The sequence below is a fragment of the Hyla sarda genome, chromosome 1 (assembly GCF_029499605.1).
Source record: "Hyla sarda isolate aHylSar1 chromosome 1, aHylSar1.hap1, whole genome shotgun sequence".
Classification (NCBI taxonomy): Eukaryota; Metazoa; Chordata; class Amphibia; order Anura; family Hylidae; genus Hyla; species Hyla sarda.
Window position 1 is genome coordinate 509,123,097 of NC_079189.1, and position 19,310 is coordinate 509,142,406.

The window sequence follows — 19,310 nt, forward strand, 5'->3', positions numbered from 1 at the left end:
GAATACCTGTCATGATCTTGATATTTTTTTTATCCTGCCAGTTCTCTCGCCCATTATGATAAACCACCCCCTGCCATTATTTTTTAGTTTTCTACCTTGATATTGTGTTGTATCTTCTGCTCAGTTTCGTTGAGCTCCACAGAATGGGAAAGGGTGTTCCCCAGCAGGTGTGACATCATCTGAAGCCATACAGGAGAGAACTTCCTCCTTCACTCTGCTACACACAGCTGGGAGCAGTTCAGTGGGAGATGGGCTGTGATTGGCTGAAACCGAACAACCCCCCCTCAGCTCTTAGCACTGAGCTCTACAGTGTATATGGCTCTGCCCTGTGGCTTGCAAAGGGAGCTGAAATATTCAGCACAAAATTTAGCACAATATTCAGCACTATACACTGAAGGCATCACGACTACAGTCTGGCTCAGCTTAAAGGGAGCTGAAATGTTCAACTTTATACACTGTGCTGAGCTGAGATCCCACCTACATTTCCTGACTTATCTTTGCCAGGCTCCTGCAGGAGACAATCTGCTAGCAGGACTGCAGGCAGGACCAGAAGGAGGACCCCTGGTGGCCGAACTTTTAAGAGTTAATTTAACACATAAATTTACTGAATGTTATTAAGAAGTATATTAGAAAAGTAATAGGCTAATCTATAACATACTAATTTTTATTACTAATGACAGGAACCTTTTAAATTGACTGGCGTTCATGATAAAGCAGGTAGACACCAGGGAAGACGTGACATCAGCACCAAGTTGGCTCTTGGATTAAGAAATCCCTATCGGCATACTGCAAGCTTTTAGCTGTTGAACATTATAATTACAGGACATAAAATCTACATGTTATGCCAGAAACAGAAGAGTCTATGCAGTCCAAAGCTCACCTGGTGAAGTGACTTCCTTGCTATGTCACGCACAGCCTGACAACTAGAATGTGGTATAGAAGAAAACACTGGTTGCCAGGGAGGCATAACAGTCTCTTTTAAATGTAAGGGCATGAAGGGCACTGAATAACATTTAATACTTTACAGATGCCACGTACATATCATAAGGGAAAAGAAACAAGTGATGTAAGCAAGAGATATCTCAAACTCTTCAGGAAACAGCCACAGAAAGATGGAAAGTTTCATGGCTTCTACTGCTTCATAATCTTTTAGTAAAGACTGATAGAGAAGAACAATGGGCAAACGGGAAAGTCAAACCTACTGGCCACCAAGCTTTAGGAACTGTATTAAATATTGATTTAAATGAACACTAGACATAAAATATAAGGAGTATCCCAGCATTTCCTCCTTTCATCTTCATCTTTCCTTTGATCCCAACTTGTCTTGCATAACAATTAGAACTGAGAAATATTTCAGGAAGTCCCTTTTCCTCCTTCTCCTCCTCCATGTCCCATGTCTGGTTGCAAGACAACTGGCTGAAGCAGGAGCCTCCCCCCCCCTGCACTGTCCGCAGCATGAAACTTAGTCCCACCCCTCTAGGTCCAGTGTTCCTAATATGGCCACATCATCCCGCTCAACTGCTTCAATCCCTAAATTTTCATCAATACTATAGACGTTACCTTAGAATAACATAACTTTCATATTATGTGTTACATATTGCAGTATAAGGAGTGCCATATTATTAGATTCATTGTCTTATGGCTCATGCACATAGCCCATGACCCAGGCGAAAAATGAAAGTGCTTCCCAAAGGCACATGGAATGCAAATGGCATAGTTGTTTGCATGAGCCAATATTTCCTTTATCCTTTTACTTTTTCAATATAGTATGCAGACATCTTCCATTCATAATAACAGGCTAGAATGAAGTATGCAGCAGGCCAGGCATGTGATGACCAGACTGGATATGTTTCTAGCTCAAACCTTTGGAAATAGCCTTGTATCATTGGTGGCGCACACAATATTCAACTCCTGTGCTGAACCACTTTGTGCTTTTATCTAATGAGCAATGAAATGTACTTTATTATGCTTTTGGCACAGAATGAAGGTGATGTTGGATATTATGTTTAAAACTATAAATTCCGTTCAGCCGTGAGGTCAATAGATTCCAATATTCTAATGACTTTTCTGACTTTCCACTGGAGAGACTGGCTTTCATCACAAGAGGTTAATAAAGTTATTTTACAGACGGCTAATGCACTCGGAAAGCCAAAGAAGGAAGCTAATGTGGGCGCACACACAGCGTCAGGGCCATGCTGTTGGTTGCCTTCAGGAACAGAATCTTTTTTACATACGCTGTGAGTAAGGCTATGTTATCGGATCAGAGGGTTGTCAGAAGCCTCTATTGCAGATTACATAGAAAAAAACAGGACAAAGTAATGAAGCACCAATTTGTACGGTAAAATACTGAACACCATGAAGGAAACCTGACAGTCCCCAATAAGGTCAATGGGTCCGTCAAGCACTATTAGGATATGGCATGCAAAAGAGCAAGCACTGCCCTTATTTTAGCCGTGACAGAGCCAAAAAAGATACATTAAAGATGTGAAGAGAACCTAATGTAAATTATTACCCCTGTCCTTATAGGAGCTAGGCCTATGATTAGAAGCATTACATATAGTACAGTGGTCCCTCAACATACGATGGTAATTCGTTCCAAACGACCCATCGTTTGTCGAATCCATTGTATGTTGAGGGATTCGTGCAATGTAAAAGTGCATTAAATACTCAACTGTCCCCGCCGCTCCGTACCACGTACTCACCGCTCCCGATGGTCTCCCAGGTGCTCCCGCTGCTCCGGCATCTTCTTCTGGGTCCTCCGGCGTCTTCCGCATCTTCACCGGTGTCAGAGCCTCGCTTTCTGGTGACGTTATTACGTTGTTGCGCCGGGACGGTGTGCGCACCTACGTAATAATGACCCGGAAAGCGAGGCCCGGATCCCGGAGAGGACCCGGAGCAGCAGGGATAGGAAAGTGAACCTGCTGGGGCACATTACACTGCTATCCGACAGCAGCTTAAGCATTTTGCGCTGCCGGATAGCAGTTAATATACATATCCCCTCCCTCACACTAACTATTAACCTGCCAGATAGTTAAATCATACTTTACCATCACGTTGGTTCGGCACCAGGAAGATTGAAAGTCCCGGGCAATCTCTGCAGCCTGAAAGTAACGTGATCAGGTGAAGTACAGACTTCAGAGAAAACGCCTGCCCCTCACATAAGGGGGTTGGTTAGAATTGATTAAACCTTACTATATTTTTAGTTGACATATAAGTAGCATGTGTACCAGGTTTTATCAATATATCTCCAGCCATCTGAAAGTTAAACTGGAACATACATACATATATATATATATACACACAATTCAATTTGTCACAAGTCACACATAGCTTCCCATGTTACTATAACATACCGCCCAAAAACGTTTGTTTATATTAAAAAGTATTGTCTCTAATAGTAAAGCTAGAGAGGTTTATTAAAAATCACTACACTAAGTATGCCATTGGGACGCCAACCAATAAAGGGGGCAAACGTGTATGTTTCAAGATAAAAGGTATCTTACAGGGTAATGAGTCTGTTTGGAGAGACTATCAAGCTGTCATAGGGAGATTATAGGCCCGGCAATGCAAAGTAGCCCTCCACTAAAAGGAAAAAGTGCTTGCTCTCTAGTGCCACCTATTGGATTTTCCCTGTAAATCAATGAACAATCCCCTTAAGATACCTTGAAACATGACTGGGGATTACCAGCCAAAAGGAAGAGTCTCCCATCTCTGTAGGCAGCAATTATATATATATATATATATATATATATATTTTTTTTTTTTTTTATTTTTTTTTTTTAAGGTTGTTGTTTCCAACCGGAAGGCCTGCAGCTGTTGCAAAACTACAACTCCCAGCATGCCCGGACAGCCTTTGGCTGGTGGTTGCAGTTTTGCAACAGCTGGAGGCACACTGATTGGAAAACATTGCTTTAAAGGGGTCAAGACTATGACTTACAAGGAAGCTAAGGAATGTATTCAGTGGTGCATATATCCCTGACTTATAGCCCAAATGCATTGTGATCATAGCATAAGACTTCATACTAAACCAAACATAAAAAAAAAAGTGGTCCGCGTGAAAAACCTAATGGAAACCGTATATGTTTTTTTTTTTTTTTTCTAACATGGGAGTCAATGGGAACCATACAGAACCATATGTGCGTATGATTCCATCCGATTTGCACCATACGGTTTTTGACACTTAAGTATTTTTTCTTGGAATTTCAATCAAACAAGTGAAAGTTTATTCATAATGGAATCAAAAGTTAAAACGTATCCGTTTTTTTTTTCTTAAAAACGGATGCAACCGGGCATCATTTTTTTAAACCATATATGGTTTTCAACCGTATACGGGTTAAACACACGCGTTTTGATACAGTTTAGTCAGGTTTTGAGGAATCCCTTTTTCATCAAAAACCTGATACATGTACTGTATTGCAAAAACAGCCTTATCTGGAAGACAATCCCTGTCCTAGTAAATAGGTTTCATCATCATCATCGTTGTGGCCCACAAAAAGGTCAGCATAGTATGAGGGTGATGTAACGTGAGCGTGTCAGCAGGTAGACGCTGAGGAAATGTGTGTCATAAACCACACTAAGATAGACAACTGCGCACAAATTGAAACATGTTATAGAGCCCATTGCAACAACACGCCTGTTTGCTAAACACAATGTAAAAAGTCCGCCAAAGCAGCAGATGCCGCAGAGTTTACATACGACACACACCTTGCTAGGGCTGCGTGCCCACAGAGTATGAATGCTACATTCAGTCTCTACACAGAGAGGCTTGTGGGAAATACAGGGTATTGGTTACCACACGGAATAACTCTTTAGGTGCCAGATTGCATATTACTGTGAGGAAAAACATCACAAATCTGTCGCTACACTGCTCCACCCCAGCTCTGTAGCGATACTGACACTGGCTGGTTGCTAGGGATGTGCTGTCTGACAATACTTTTCAGCAGACTTGTTGTTAGGCAGTGTATCCATAGCAACTACTTTTAGGGCTGTCTCAGTCGATCATGTCTAAGCTCAAATGACGGTTGTGTTAAAGGTGTATTCCAGGTTTTTTTGAGCTTTTAAAGGGGTTATCCAGGAAAAAAAACTTATATATATATATATATATATATATGATATATCAATATATATCAGCAGATTTTTGCGTAACCCAATACCTGCTGCAAAAGTGTGTGGTTTTCCCAGTTGCTGTGCAGAATTGATGATGCTGCGCACGTCACTTCATAAAATTGCACAAATGACAGGAAGCCCCTGAATAGTGCAAACAAAGGGTGAAAAGCTCACACACATTCCTACACCAGCAGGTCAAACAGTGCATCTGCTAACCACGCTCCCTGGAAGCGAAAGTGCAAACAACATAAAAATAGTGCAAAATTAGATTATAATTTCAGCACAAAATAAAAACACACTGCGTGTGCCATTTTGCTGGTGCAGTTCAGTTGACAAAATTCCTCCCCCCTTCCCGGAGATTCTTTTTTCTCTGACAGATTCTGACCAAAGCCGTCAGGAATAAAATGGTATGTGGTATGATCTCTCTTATTGGAAGGGCGCCTTTTCCCAACAGCAATTTTAAGATCTCTCCACAGGTGTTCAATGGGATTTAGATCTGGGCTCATTACTGGCCACTTCAGAACTCTCCAGCGCTTTGTTGCCATCCATTTCTGGGTGCTTTTTGATGTATGTTTGGTGTCATTGTCCTGCTGGAAGACCCAAGATCTCGGACACAAACCCAGCTTTCTGACACTGGGTAGTACAGTGCGACCCAAAATCCATTGGTAATCCTCAGATTTCATGATGCCTTGCACACATTCAAGGCACCCAGTGCCAGAGGCAGCAAAACAACCCCAAAACATAATTGAATCTCCACCATATTCCACTGTAGGTACTGTTTTTTTTTCTTTGTAGGCCTCATTACGTTTTCGTTAAACAGTAGAATGATGTGCTTTACAAAAAAGCTTTGTCTTGGTCTCATCTGTCAACAAGACGTTTTTTCCAGAAGAATTTTGGCTTACTCAAGTTCATTTTGGCAAAATGTAGTCTTGCTTTTTTATGTCTCCGTGTCAGCAGTGGGGTCCTCCTGGGTCTCCTGCCATAGCGTTACATTTCATTTAAATGTTGATGGATAATTCACACTGACACTGATGCTCCCTGAGCCTGCAGGGCAGCTTGAATTTCTTTGGAACTTGTTTGGGGCTGCTTATCCCCCATCCGGACTATCCTGCATTGACACCTTTCATCAAATTTTCTCTTCTGTCCCTGCCCAGGGAGATTAGCTACAGTGCCATGGGTTGCAAACTTCTTGATAATGTTGCGCAGCACTGTGGACAAAGGCAAATCTAGATATTGGAGATGGACTTGTAACCTTGAGACTGTTGATATTTTTTCACAATCCTCAGACAGTTCTCTTCTCCTCTTTCTGTTGTCCATTCTTAGTGTGGCATACAAAGACACACAATGCAAAGACTAAGTGAACTTCTCTCCTTTTTTTATCTGCTTTCAAGTGTGATTTTTCATATTGCCCATGCCTGTTACTTGCACCGGGTGAGTTTAAAGGTGAATCACATGCTTGAAACAATCTTATTTTACCACAATTTTAAAAGGATGCCAATAATTTTGTCCAGTCCATCTTTGGAGTTTGGTGTGACATTATGTCCAATTTGCTTTTTTTCCTCCCTTTTTTACATACAAAGGGAATAAACATGTGTATAGCAAAACATGCGTTTCTGCAATCCTTTTCTGTGAGAAATACTTCATTTACTTGAAAAATTTTCAGGGGTGCCAACATTTACGGCCATGATTGTAAACTACATAATACCAGGACTCCTATATTGTATAATGACTGTATATGTGATAGAGTCTCCCTAGTAAGCACTATACAGGAGCACACACTATGGGACGCACTAAAACAGAGCAGGTTATTCATTAATGGCTGTTCCCTGTAGCTGCCCTCCCCCCGCCGCTCCGCGCTCACAGGAGAGCAGTCATTTACCGGCTCTTCTCTCTTCTGCTGCAACTGAGTTCTTTATGAACTTCAGTAAAATGCAGTTTAATACATCCTGGCACAACCTGTGCACCGTCGCCAGGGCCCCATCTGTCCCAGCTTTACCAGAAGTATTACAGACTCATATTCTATGTACTTTTAAAGCTCTTAGAACAGTGTTTCCCAACCAGGGTGACTCCAGCTGTTGCAAAACTACAACTCCTAGCATGCCAGGACAGCTGAAGGCTGTTTGGGCATGCTAGGAATTGAAGTTTTGCAACAGCTGGAGGCACCCTGGTTGGGAAATACTGACTTAGAAGGTGAGCTATTCTAGTAAAATAAAAATAACTGAATTTCTACATGTAAGGGTCTGAATGGAACAGATTAGAAAAGGACACGGAAATGTTACTAGTACTACCGAATCACCCAAGTGCCAACATGATGGCGGTATTCTGAATACGACACTTACGGGAAACTTTATGATGGTTGATCATAAGGAAACACAATACAGGGAAATCTCTACAAAAGACCACATATTTTAGAAGACCAACCCCTTATCCCGAAGACATTTTTGGGGTGCTGAAATTTCGGACCATCATAGAAAAAGTGTCCCGTGGCCGGAAGAAGCGTCCTGTGACGACGCAAAACTAGTTACCATTCATCACTCCCCGCGTGTGGAACCTGTGTTTCCTTGTATCCACTACATATTGGGTAAGTGCAACCTTATATTCTTGTTTGCAACTGTATGGAATTGCGTTCATTTACCTATGGAAGTTAGCACCCCCAATAGGATACTTCAGCAGTATTCCAGAATAGCAGGATTAACCAACTGGCAAATGTTACTCAAAGCACAGCAGTGCCTGATTGACTGTTTTAAGAGATTTTACTATGCTTCAGGCTTTTACCCAACAGGGACATGGGCAGCAAGTAAAGGAACCAGATATTGGCAAGCTGAAGGGGTACTACGGTGGAAAACGTAAAAAATTTTTTTTTTTTAATGAACTGGTGCCAGAAAGTTAAACAGATTTTTTAATTACTTCTATTAAAATATCTTTATCCTTCCAGTACTTATTAGCAGCTGTATGCTAATTCTGTATTCTTTGCTTTTTGAATTTCTTTTTTGTCTTGTCCACAGTGCTCTCTGCTGGACACCTATGTCGTGTCAGGAACTGTCCAGAGCAGCAAAGGTTTAGAATGGGGATTTTCTCCTGCTCTTGACAGTTGCTGCTACAGGCATCAGGTGTAAGCAGAGAGCACTGTGGACAAGACAAAAAAAAGACATTTAAAAAGAAAATAATTTCCTCTGTAGCATACAGCTGCTAAAAAGTACTGGAAGGATAAAGATTTTTTTTTAACAGAAGTTACATACAAATCTGTTTAACTTTCTGGCACCAGTTGATAAAAAAAAAAAAAAAGTTTTCCACCGGAGTACCCCTTTAAAGTGTTATTGTAATAAAAAAATTTAAAAAACTTTTGACATGTTACAGAGACATTTCACAAGTTTTGATCCATTTGGGTCTGCCAACTGCTAGAATGAGCAAGGGTAATGCTCAGCGGAGCACTTGTTCTAGCTCCAGAAGATAAATTCTAAGGAAGTCTATGGCCCTGTCTCCTGCAGAACAATAGCTCAGCTAAATGCTTCTCCCTACTCATTCTAGCGGTTGGTAGAGGTCTCAGCATCTAGACCCTGACTGATCAAAACTTATTTTTTTCCTAAACGACAGGAACACTTTAAGCTAGCTATATAGCAAAGACAGGACCCACCTTAGGGTATCTCTACCCTGCTTTGACCAGAAGTATATGCCTATATGCATACATTTGCCTAGCTGTAAACCATATGCAATACTCTGTAATCTAAACCTTATTTATTAAAAGCATAAAAAACTGACAGCAGAAAAAGACCACCATTTCCATGATAGTGTTTTATGTCAAAAGGATCATTTCTAGTTGCTAGTTGCTGGCTCCAATAGTCAACGACTGACCCCAAAAGTCTACAGTATTTTGCATACACCCGCAGTAGGACATGTCATCGAGCACTTGGGGTCCAAACACTGGGACCTACCACGACCTCTAATCTCCGATGGAAAGCAATTCATGTATGTAAGGTTCAGTTTTTGTAAGTTAAAGAACGGCACCAAGTGCTTCCATGGGTGCAATGTATTAATACCCTACTAAGGAAAAAGCCTCCTCTGACAAAAGCATAGTTTTGGATCAACCTGTAGTTTATGGACTGAAAACTTAGGTTCTGCATAAACAACAATATTACAGATAAAAAAATGCCACAAAGTAAGGCAGTGCAAGGGGCGAAAGGTCCATAGATCTATATTCTATTTACTGGCATAAAGGTCGGTAGCTGGTGCCTGACAAGTCAGAGGTATGTACAGATTTTCTTTTGGAGCTTTAAATTCTTTGCATTTTAACCTAAACTTATCGGCATGTACATAGATATCTGAAATTTCAGACTGAACAAATATATCGTATATGTCAAAATTGATTTCAGTTTGTTATCCATATTCATGCTACATCATTCGGATAGGTTTGTTCTCCTGAAAACATTGCTTGCTTGTAGGCACTAGGACTTCTCTACTGCAGTAGTGGGTGGCATGTTTTATTAACTTAGCCTGCAACATGGCAGCCAGTACTACAAATCCCTGATGATTAACCCCTTAAGGACGCAGGGTTTTTCTGTTTTTGCATTTTTATTTTTTCCTCATCACCTTCTAAAAATCATAACGCTTTAAATTTTGCACATAAAATTCCATATGATGGCTTATTTTTTGCGCCACCAATTCTACTTTGCAGTGACATTAGTCATTTTACCCAAAAATCCACGGCGAAACGGCGCTTTCGTTTCTATGCAGTGCATTTTTCTGTAAAAATAAAACCTTATCTTCATTCTGTAGGTCCATACGGTTGTATTGATACCCTACTTATATAGGTTCGATATTGTCGTACTTCGGAAAAAAATCATAACTACATGCAAGAAAATTTATATGTTAAAAATTCTCATCTTCTAACCCCTATAACTTTTTTATTTTTACGTGTACGGGCCGGTATGAGGGCTAATTTTTTGCGCCGTGTTATCAAGTTTTTATTGGTACCATTTTTGTATCGCTTTTTATTCATTTTTTCATGATATGAAAAGTGACCAAAAATACACTATTTTGGATTTGGGATTTTTTTGCACGTACGCCATTGACCGTGCGATTTAATTAATGATATATTTTTATAGTTCGGACATTTTCGCACGCGGCGATACCACATATGTTTATTTTTATTTACACTTTTTTTATGGGAAAAAGGGGGGTGATTCAAACTTTTATTAGGGAAGGGGTTAAATGACCTTTGTTAACTTTTTTTTTTTCTCGCAGTGCTATAGCACTGCACACACTGATCTCCTATGCTGATCCCTGCAAAGCCATAGCTTTGCACGGATCAGTCAGATAGGGGCTTGATTGCTCAAGCCTGTAGCTCAGGCTTGGAGCAATCAATCGACGATCGGACGCCGCGGAGTCCGGTAAGGAGACCTCTGCATGCGTCCCAGCTGATCAGAACATCGCGCTTTTATTGCAATGTCCTTATCAGCCCAAATGAGCTGCCGGGAAGCGTTTACTTTCGTTTTCAGACGCGGCGGTCAACTTTGATCGCCGCGCGCTGTTAGCCCAGGGTCCCAGCTATGATTAGCAGCCGGGACCGACCCAGTGTGATGCGGGGTCACGGCGTTACCCCGTTTTAAACACTGGGAGCGGGCGTAGGGTGTACAGGTATGCCCTACGTCCTTAAGGAATTAAGGGGGTTATCCAGGAAAAACTTGATATATATATATATATATCTCAACTGGCTCCAGAAAGTTAAACAGATTTGTAAATTACTTCTATTAAAAAATCTTAATCCTTTCAGTACTTATGAGCTGCTGAAGTTGAGTGGTTCTTTTCTGTCTAAGTGCTCTCTGATGACACCTGTCTCGGGAACTGTCCAGAGTAGAAGCAAATCCCCATAGCAAACCTCTGTGCAGTTCCCGAGACAAGCAGAGATGTCAGCAGAGAGCACTGTTGCCAGACAGAAAAGAACAACTCAACTTCAGCAGCTGATAATTATTGGAAGGATTCACATTTTTTAATAGAAGTAATTTGCAAATCTGATTAACTTTCTGGAGCCAGTATATAAAGTATTTTCCTGAAATACCCCTTTAACTTTACATATGGGAATGGACTGAGTAAAGGCTGTTTATTCTGTAAAACAAAACCATCATCTGAGAAAGTTTTAACATTGATTTCAGATGCATCTCACCCCCCACAAAGTCGAAGCAAGTCAAGGCTTGTCATTGAGTTACCTTGTTAGTAGCCGTAGCACTGGATCCAGGGACCACAGGCACGTTGGTCACCTGTACAGACAAATAGTTGTTGTCTATTAGCGGCCAAGCTCCTTCCACTTTGCAAGTCTGAAAATGGTCTTTAAAAGTTCTGAGATGTGGATCTCCAAACAAGCCACAAAAGAGGTATTTGGGCTGAGGCTTCTCTCCTGCCCCCGTTTCTCTTGCCGTCACCTTGTTGTGGAAGTTACAATGGTCATTGGAAAGTTCCGGGTTTGTAGAAGATGTAGGACCATCCTTCGAACAGTTTCTTTGAGTCATGAGATCGCTGATCCCCAGCACAGCAGAATGGTATACTAAGTTTCCACGACAAGCTTTAGAAGTCCTCTGCGTGCAGCCATCATAAGCCCGCAATGCTTTACAAAACTCAGAGTCAAAGCCATCGCTTCCTGAATTTAGATGTGATGTTAGAGACACGAAGTCTGTTGTGCACTTCTGAATGCGGCATTGTGTTTGCTGCTGACTATAACCTGATGGAGAGAAAAAACAGTAATGAGAAACTGACGGACTTCATGAGACAATAGAATACTAAAATACACCTTAAAGGAGAACTCCAAAACATAAAAATTGTCACCCATAGTGCCGGCAGTAAAAAAATAAAGATGTACATACCTTCCTCCGCTCCCCCGGGGCCTCCGGTAACTGGCTCCGGTCTCCGCCGCGATACACTTCCTGGTGGTCTGATGAATCATACTGCGCTCAGCCAATCACCAGCCGCAGCGCAGTCCGACTCGGCCGGCGATAGGCTGAGCGGCAGTGTGACGTTTTCGGCCCCGGCCGCAGGTGCCGGTGTAGTGAAGAATTTTGTGTCCTGAAGCGTTTTCACACTGCCGCTCAGCCTATCGCCGGCCGAGTCGGACTTCGCTGCGGCTGGTGATTGGCTGAGCGCAGTATGATTCCTCCGACCACCGGCAACCAGGAAGTGGATCGCGGCAGAGACCGGAGCCGGTTACCGGAGGCCCCGGGGGAGTGGAGGAAGGTATGTACATCTTTATTTTTTTTTACTGCCGGCAGTATGGGCGACAATTTTAATATTCCGGAGTTCTCCTTTAATATCAAGCATACATGTATGTAATGGGGAACTAGCATATCAACATAAAAACAAAAGGAAATAAGCCCGGCACTGCTATACCACGGTGGAAAAAGCTTAGTGGGATAAGTAGCCGGGGTTTGACAGCTGTACTTTAAGTCCGTATCAGTGCTCTGACTATGCAGTTGAAAATGAACTAAAAATCCATAGAGAAAAAAAAAAAGGTAAGTTGGCACTCACCGGGTTCTTCTGATTTTCTTTATTCCATATACTCACGTATATCACAGGACGGTGGACATTACAAAGTGTGGGGGGGGGGGGTACCACAAGCGACAGCACTTTCGCTCTGTCTTGAGCTTCAACGGCCCGTTGAAGCTCAAGACAGAGAGAAACAGTGTTGTCGCTTGCGGTAGCCACCCCCCCCCCCCCCGCACTTTGTAATGTCCACCGTCCTGTAATATACATGAGTATATGCAATAAAGAAAATCAGACGAACCCGGTGAGTGCCGACTTCCCCTTTTTTTCTCTATGGATTTTTAGGGAACTAGCATATGCCAACAAAGTATGGGTGAAACTTGTAGATGTAAACGCTGCAGGTTCCCTAGTTTCACAGCAAGATAAAACTGAATGATTCCAACATAATAGGATATCAACGATCTTACAGTCGTAAAGATGTTATACAATATAAGAATCTTACAGCATAGCATTAGAATACAGGTCCTACAGACTGCTATCGGGCCATACTGGGTCCAATTTAAGCGTAACCTTTTCAATCTGTTCCTTCAAGATAAAAAGTTATCATTATCTAGGTCGGCTTCACACATAAAGTACATTATCTGTTGCGTTGTTTTTTGGTTCGTTCTTTGAGTGGAGGCAAATGGAAGAGTGTAAACTTCTTTCTTTTGTATCTACTTCTGTAGCTTAAAAACTGCAGGAAAACTGCCTCTGCTCGTAATCCTAGTAAAAAAGGATGATGGCTGTAAAGATGTCCATGCATGTTAGAGGAAAGTTATCAGATTTCGGTGGGACCAGCAGGATATTGAATTTACCCAAACTATAGATGTCAGGGTTTAAACCCTCTGTTTCTTCAGCAGACAAGCTGCTGGCAGATCTGCCTGACAGAAGCTTATTTCCTTCTACCCATAATACATGCATAAGCCAAGCAGGGGAGTTAAAGGGGTACTCCGCTGCTCAGCGTTTGGAATAAACTGTTCCAAATGCTGGAACCGGCGCCAGGAGCTCGTGATGTCATAGCCCCCTCAATGCAAGTCTATGGGAGGGGGTGTGACAGACATCAAGCCCCCTTCCATAGACTTGAATTGAAGGGGCGGGGCGTGACATCAAGATGGGGCGGGGATATGACATCACGAGCTCCCGACGCCGGCTCCAGCATTCGGAACAGTTTGTTCCAAACGCTGAGCAGCTGAATACCCCTTTAAATAGCCCAATTTCCTCAACTTTAACCTAATGTGTATGGCTACCATAAAAAGAATCATCATTCAATCAAAATCTGTTAAAGTCTATGGCCATTTATTAGTGTTGAGGGGATTTACAGGAAGTTCGGCCATTGATTGCTTCAGTCTGCATACATTAGCATCGCTTTCAAAGAACCATACTTTTCCACCTTTGTCCAGAGATTCACTAACCCTATATTACATAGCCTATTCGCATCTCCCTGTGCTCATACAGGGTGTCCATACAACGTGAGCTGATGGAAATTTATGCATTCCATCCACACGTTGCATTTTAGGTGCGACTCAACATTTTTGAGCTTGCACTGGGATATCTGGTAAGCAGCAAAAAGTTTTGCAATTTCAATCTGAAGGAAAAGCTATTTATCTTCCCCAAATCACAGTCACTATAGAAACACTTTAGGGTCCTGTCTGAGAATATCTGTAAATCAGAGTGGGCTGCAAGAGAAAACCCCAGACTAACCATTGGAGAAGAATGGTACTAAACATACATTCTTTGTGGCTATTAGGTATGACCACCCTGATGTTACTTCACAGCCTGGGAAACCCTGCCAGAAAAACACAGGTGGTAAGCTAATATTCCAATCCATGTACATACAGAGGAGGGAAAAAAATGAATATCAAATTTCAGACTATGCAAACGAAAAATTCTAGCTCCACTTCTCACAGACAGAACAATCTAGTTCTCCTGCTTGAAGCAAATCAAATTTCAAGCCTGCTCTGCCTTTCACAAGACGTCTTGGAAGAAAAACAACTTGTGCCGCAATCAGACAAGATACATTTGTAGCCTGTCACTTCTTCAAAGGTCACAAAAAATCCAAACAAACAGACTGGCCACAGAGCAGGCCTCCCCCCCATGAAATGAGGGCTTTCCTCTGGAAAATTGGACCGCTGGCAGAGCCGCACATTTTGGCTACAATAGAGCCTCTACTGAAAAGTATCACTTAGTTCTCGTCACATCGAGAGTGTTTGCAGAAATCCGAGATATAAAGAGTCACAAATTCCACATTGCTTAAACTATCAACATTTGAAGGAAAATTTGTTATGAGTAAAATGAGGTCACGGTGAACGGCAATGCATTTGCAGTCTGCATTTGCCGTCCTGTCTGTGAATAGTGAGACTCTCTTAAGCCAAAGTAGAACAGAAGAACGATGATCCAGCACTTGAAATACGAAAAAGCTTTATTGAAGATCAATGGACACAGGTAAAACCGACCATTTCAGACGCGTTTCGAGTGCATGCGCTCTTCCTCAGTGAGGTAGAGCGCATGCGCTCGAAACGCGTCTGATGGTATGGTTGGTTTTACCTGTGCCCATTGATCTTCAATAAAGCTTTTTCGTATTTCAAGTGCTGGATCATCGTTCTTCTGTTCTACATTGGAGTGTACAGATCCGTGCACTACTACGAGGTGGTGAGCTGGAATTCTTCATACTTTGTTTTCTCTTAAGCCAAAGTCTGAAGGCCCTGTATTACTGCTTGCTTGTGATATGTGATATTTAGGGCTGCAACCAACAATTATTTTCATAATGGATTATTTGGCCAATTACTTTTTCGATAAAGTGAGTTCAATGAGACAAGCGTACACCGGCAACTCCACCACTAGAAGTCCCAGCAATATCCCTGGACAAATAGCCAGCAGACTCCTTGCACCTTCCCTGGTTTCGGTAGTGCACAGTGCTCCAAAGGTGAGAGTACGATAAATGCACAATAAGAAAAGACAGTAGCCAGCACTCACCATCCGGGGGTCCTTTATTGCTTACACGTATCAGCTCGTGGAAGCGCAAGGAAGCGCGAAACAGTGCTGTCCTGATACCCCCGTCCCCTCTATACCTGCCCGCTGTCTGTATGTATAAGCACCGCTTCAAGCAATAAAGGACCCCCTGGATGGTGAGTGCTGGCTACTGTCTTTTCTTATTGTGCACTTTTTTTGATAAAGCAGATTTAAAGAAGAAAAAAAAATCTTTAGTTTTTATCAGTACCAATTTGGCATAGACATTTTATTTGTAAAAAAGGGTTATATCAAAATTTTGAAAGGGGTTTATTTATATTTGAAAAAATATATATTTATATATATATATATATCTATATATATATATATTTTTTTTTTACTTTTTACACACTTTTTAAGTACCCCTATAGGACTAGTATCATTTGATTGCCCATACAAATTAATGCAGTACATATGTACTGCATTGATCCATAGGCAGAGAGCCAGCAGCTACATAGGCTACTACTAGCAGAGACCCCCAGCTGCTGAAAGCTGGTGTCTTTGGGTATGGACCAGGCAAGAGCCCTTTCCATTCACCATTAAAAACCCCATGACAAAGATAAACATCATGGGACGTAAAAGGGGACTCCGTGACCAACTAATCGATAATGAAGATTGTTGACAATTGTTCATTATCAATTTTGTGCAAAAATTATTTCCCCCCTAGTAAGAAAAACTAGACATAAATACACCCAATTCCAGCATTCTGCTCCCATTTTGAATCTTTGGTACCATGGTAACAAAATAAATGTCAGACTTTGCTTATGTCCTGAGCTCTGATGAACAGTTCTATAATAATTCTGGAGAAATCCTTTAAAATCTTTAAAATTTCAAAACCCAGTGGTCTAGAAACAAACCGTAAGGTAGCTGATCCTTGCAGATGAATTATCAGAGTTCATTCTGTAAAGAATATCTATGGCAGTCCACATCTTTACTAAAAAAGAAATCCATTGTTTTGTTTTGGTCAGCCATATATACTTTATTAGATTGCATTTGGTTATAGAAAGTGCCATACACGCATATTATGGAATTACTACATACAGTCATGGCCGTAAATGTTGGCACCCCTGAAATTTTTCTAGAAAATGAAGTATTTCTCATAGAAAAGGATTGCAGTAAAACATGTTTTGCTATACACATGTTTATTCCCTTTGTGTGTATTGGAACTAAACCCAAAAAAGGGAAGAAAAAAAGCAAATTGGACATAATGTCACACCAAACTCCAAAAATGTTCTGGACAAAATTATTGGCACCCTTAACTTAATATTTGGTTGTACACCTTTTGGAAAAAATAACAGAAATCAGTCGGTTCCTATAACCATCAATAAGCTTCTTACACCTCTCAGCCGGAATGCTGGACCTCTATTCCTTTGCAAACTGCTCCAGGTCTCTCTTATTGGAAGGGCTTTTCCCAACAGCAATTTTAAGATCTTTCCACAGGTGTTCAATGGGATTTAGATCTGGACTCATTGCTGGTCACTTCAGAACTCTCCAGCGCTTTGTTGCTTTGGTGCTTTTTGACGTATGTTTAGGGTCATCGTACTGCTGGAATATCTTGGACGCAAACCCAGCTTCCTGACACTGGTCTGTACAGTGTGACCCAAAATCCATTGGTAATCCTCAGATTTCATGATGCCTTGCACACATTCAAGGCACCCAGTGCCAGAGGCAGCAAAACAACCCCAAAACATCATTGAACCTCCACCATATTTCGCTGTAGGTCCTGTGTTCTTTTCTTTGTAGGTCTCATTCCGTTTTCGGTAAACAGTAGAATTATGTGATTTACCAAAAAACTCTATCTTGGTCTCATCTGTTCACAAGATGTTTTCCCAAAAGGATTTTGCCTTACTTAAGTTCATTTTGGAAAAAATGTAGTCTTGCATTTTATGTCTCTGTGTCAGCAGTGGGGTCCTCCTGGGTCTCCTGCCATAGCGTTTCATTTCATTTAAATGTCGACGAATAGTTTGCGCTGACACTGATGCTCCCTGAGCCTGCAGGACAGCTTGAATATCTTTGGAACTTGTTTGGGGCTGCTTATTTACCATGATGGACTATCCTGCATTGACACTTTCATTAAATTTTTCTCTTCCGTCCACTCCCAAGGACAGTGCCATGGGTTGCAAACTTCTTGATAATGTTGCGCACTGTGGACAAAGGCAAATCTAGATCTCTTGAGATGGACTTGTAACCTTGAGATTGTTGATATATTTTTCCACAATTTTGGTTCTCAAGTTCTTAGACAGTTCTCTTCTCCTCTTTCTGTTGTCCATGCTTAGTGTGGCACACACAGACACAATGCAAAGACTAAGTGAACTTCTATCCTTTTTATTAGCTTTCAGGTGTGAATTTTACATTGCTCACACCTGTTACTTGCCCCTGGTGAGTTTAAAGGAGCATCACATGCTTAAAACAATCTTATTTTTCCACAATTTTGAAAGGGTGCCAATAATTTTGTCCAGACCATTTTTGGAGTTTGGGGTGACATTATGTCCAAATTGCTTTTTTTCCTCCCTTTTTTGGTTTAGTTCCAATACACACAAAGGGAATAAACATGTGTATAGCAAAACGTGTTACTGCAATCCTTTTCGGAGAAAAACACTTCATTTTCTCGAAAAATGGAAGGGGCGCCAACATTTACGGCCATGATTGTAAGCATTTCCCTATTAACTGTATGCAAACTCTCTATGGGAATCACGGCCTATATTATGAATCCTATCCTATTTACATATCTATACAAGGTGTTCTCACGCATATGTACAATGTTATTTCATGGGAATTTCTGAATTCACCTTCTCACCATTGCAGTTATACATTATAGAGCTAGCGCTGCCATATACCAGATAAGAAGCATAAATTAATGCTAACTCTATGGGTGTGTCTCACACATACACTTTACATAGGACGTGTTGCTGCTCCAGCAAAGGAATCATTCCTATCTCACAATACAACCTGTCTTAATCCTATCTGATGATATCTATAAATCATAAAAGCATATACTGAGAAACGGTTATATAAGTTTTTATGATACAATAAAAGGCTGGGTATATACAGATACTGTGAAATTTCCTTACAATATATGGGGCTGACTTATGCTGAAATGGTGTCCTCTCAGCACATATTTGGCAGGATACCTACATCTGGGTACAGTTATGTTATTCAGTAAATTCTATAGTGTCCTTTGTTTTGTTAATCACAAGATTAAAAATGCTAATTTATGTCTATGTTAAGGGGACACTCCAGAAAAAAGTGACATGTAGAACTATGGCTTAAGAGGCTTAGACACCAAAAAAAACTATTCAAGCACTGCCCTTTTGGACCCTGTACTAGGCATAACCTAGTAGATCTGTTTTTCCTGGCAATTTTCTTTATCAAATGATCAAAACTAGGGTTTATTTAGTTTTAAAAAAAAATGAATAAAAAAAAAAAAACAGCTGAGGGGTGACTTAAAGGGCCTTAGGGTAGGGCACGAAAAACCCCAGATGCCAGGGTGGCATGTGGACTGAGAATTTTGTAGTGGTGTCTAGGTATTTGTCAGCGCTTAAACATAGGGGTTGTCTCTGTTCACGCATTGATTCTCCGTTCTGCCTGCAGTTGGTGCTCCAGTGTCAGTTGACCATCGCAGCTAATCAGCGGCCTCGTACTGTACTCAGGATTATGGAGCTTGACTACTGAGGCTGTGATGTCACGTGACA

At 41.3% G+C, this 19,310-nt stretch overlaps 1 protein-coding gene across 1 annotated transcript in view; it reads right to left on the reverse strand.

Annotated features, from left to right (window-relative positions):
- Nucleotides 1-19,310, reverse strand: part of RGMB (repulsive guidance molecule BMP co-receptor b) — a 116,907-nt gene that overhangs the window by 16,172 nt on the left and 81,425 nt on the right. The window contains exon 5 of the mRNA XM_056537551.1: nt 11,310-11,818. Within this exon, the coding sequence (XP_056393526.1) occupies nt 11,310-11,818 (509 nt within the window). The remainder of the gene's footprint in view (nt 1-11,309; nt 11,819-19,310) is intronic.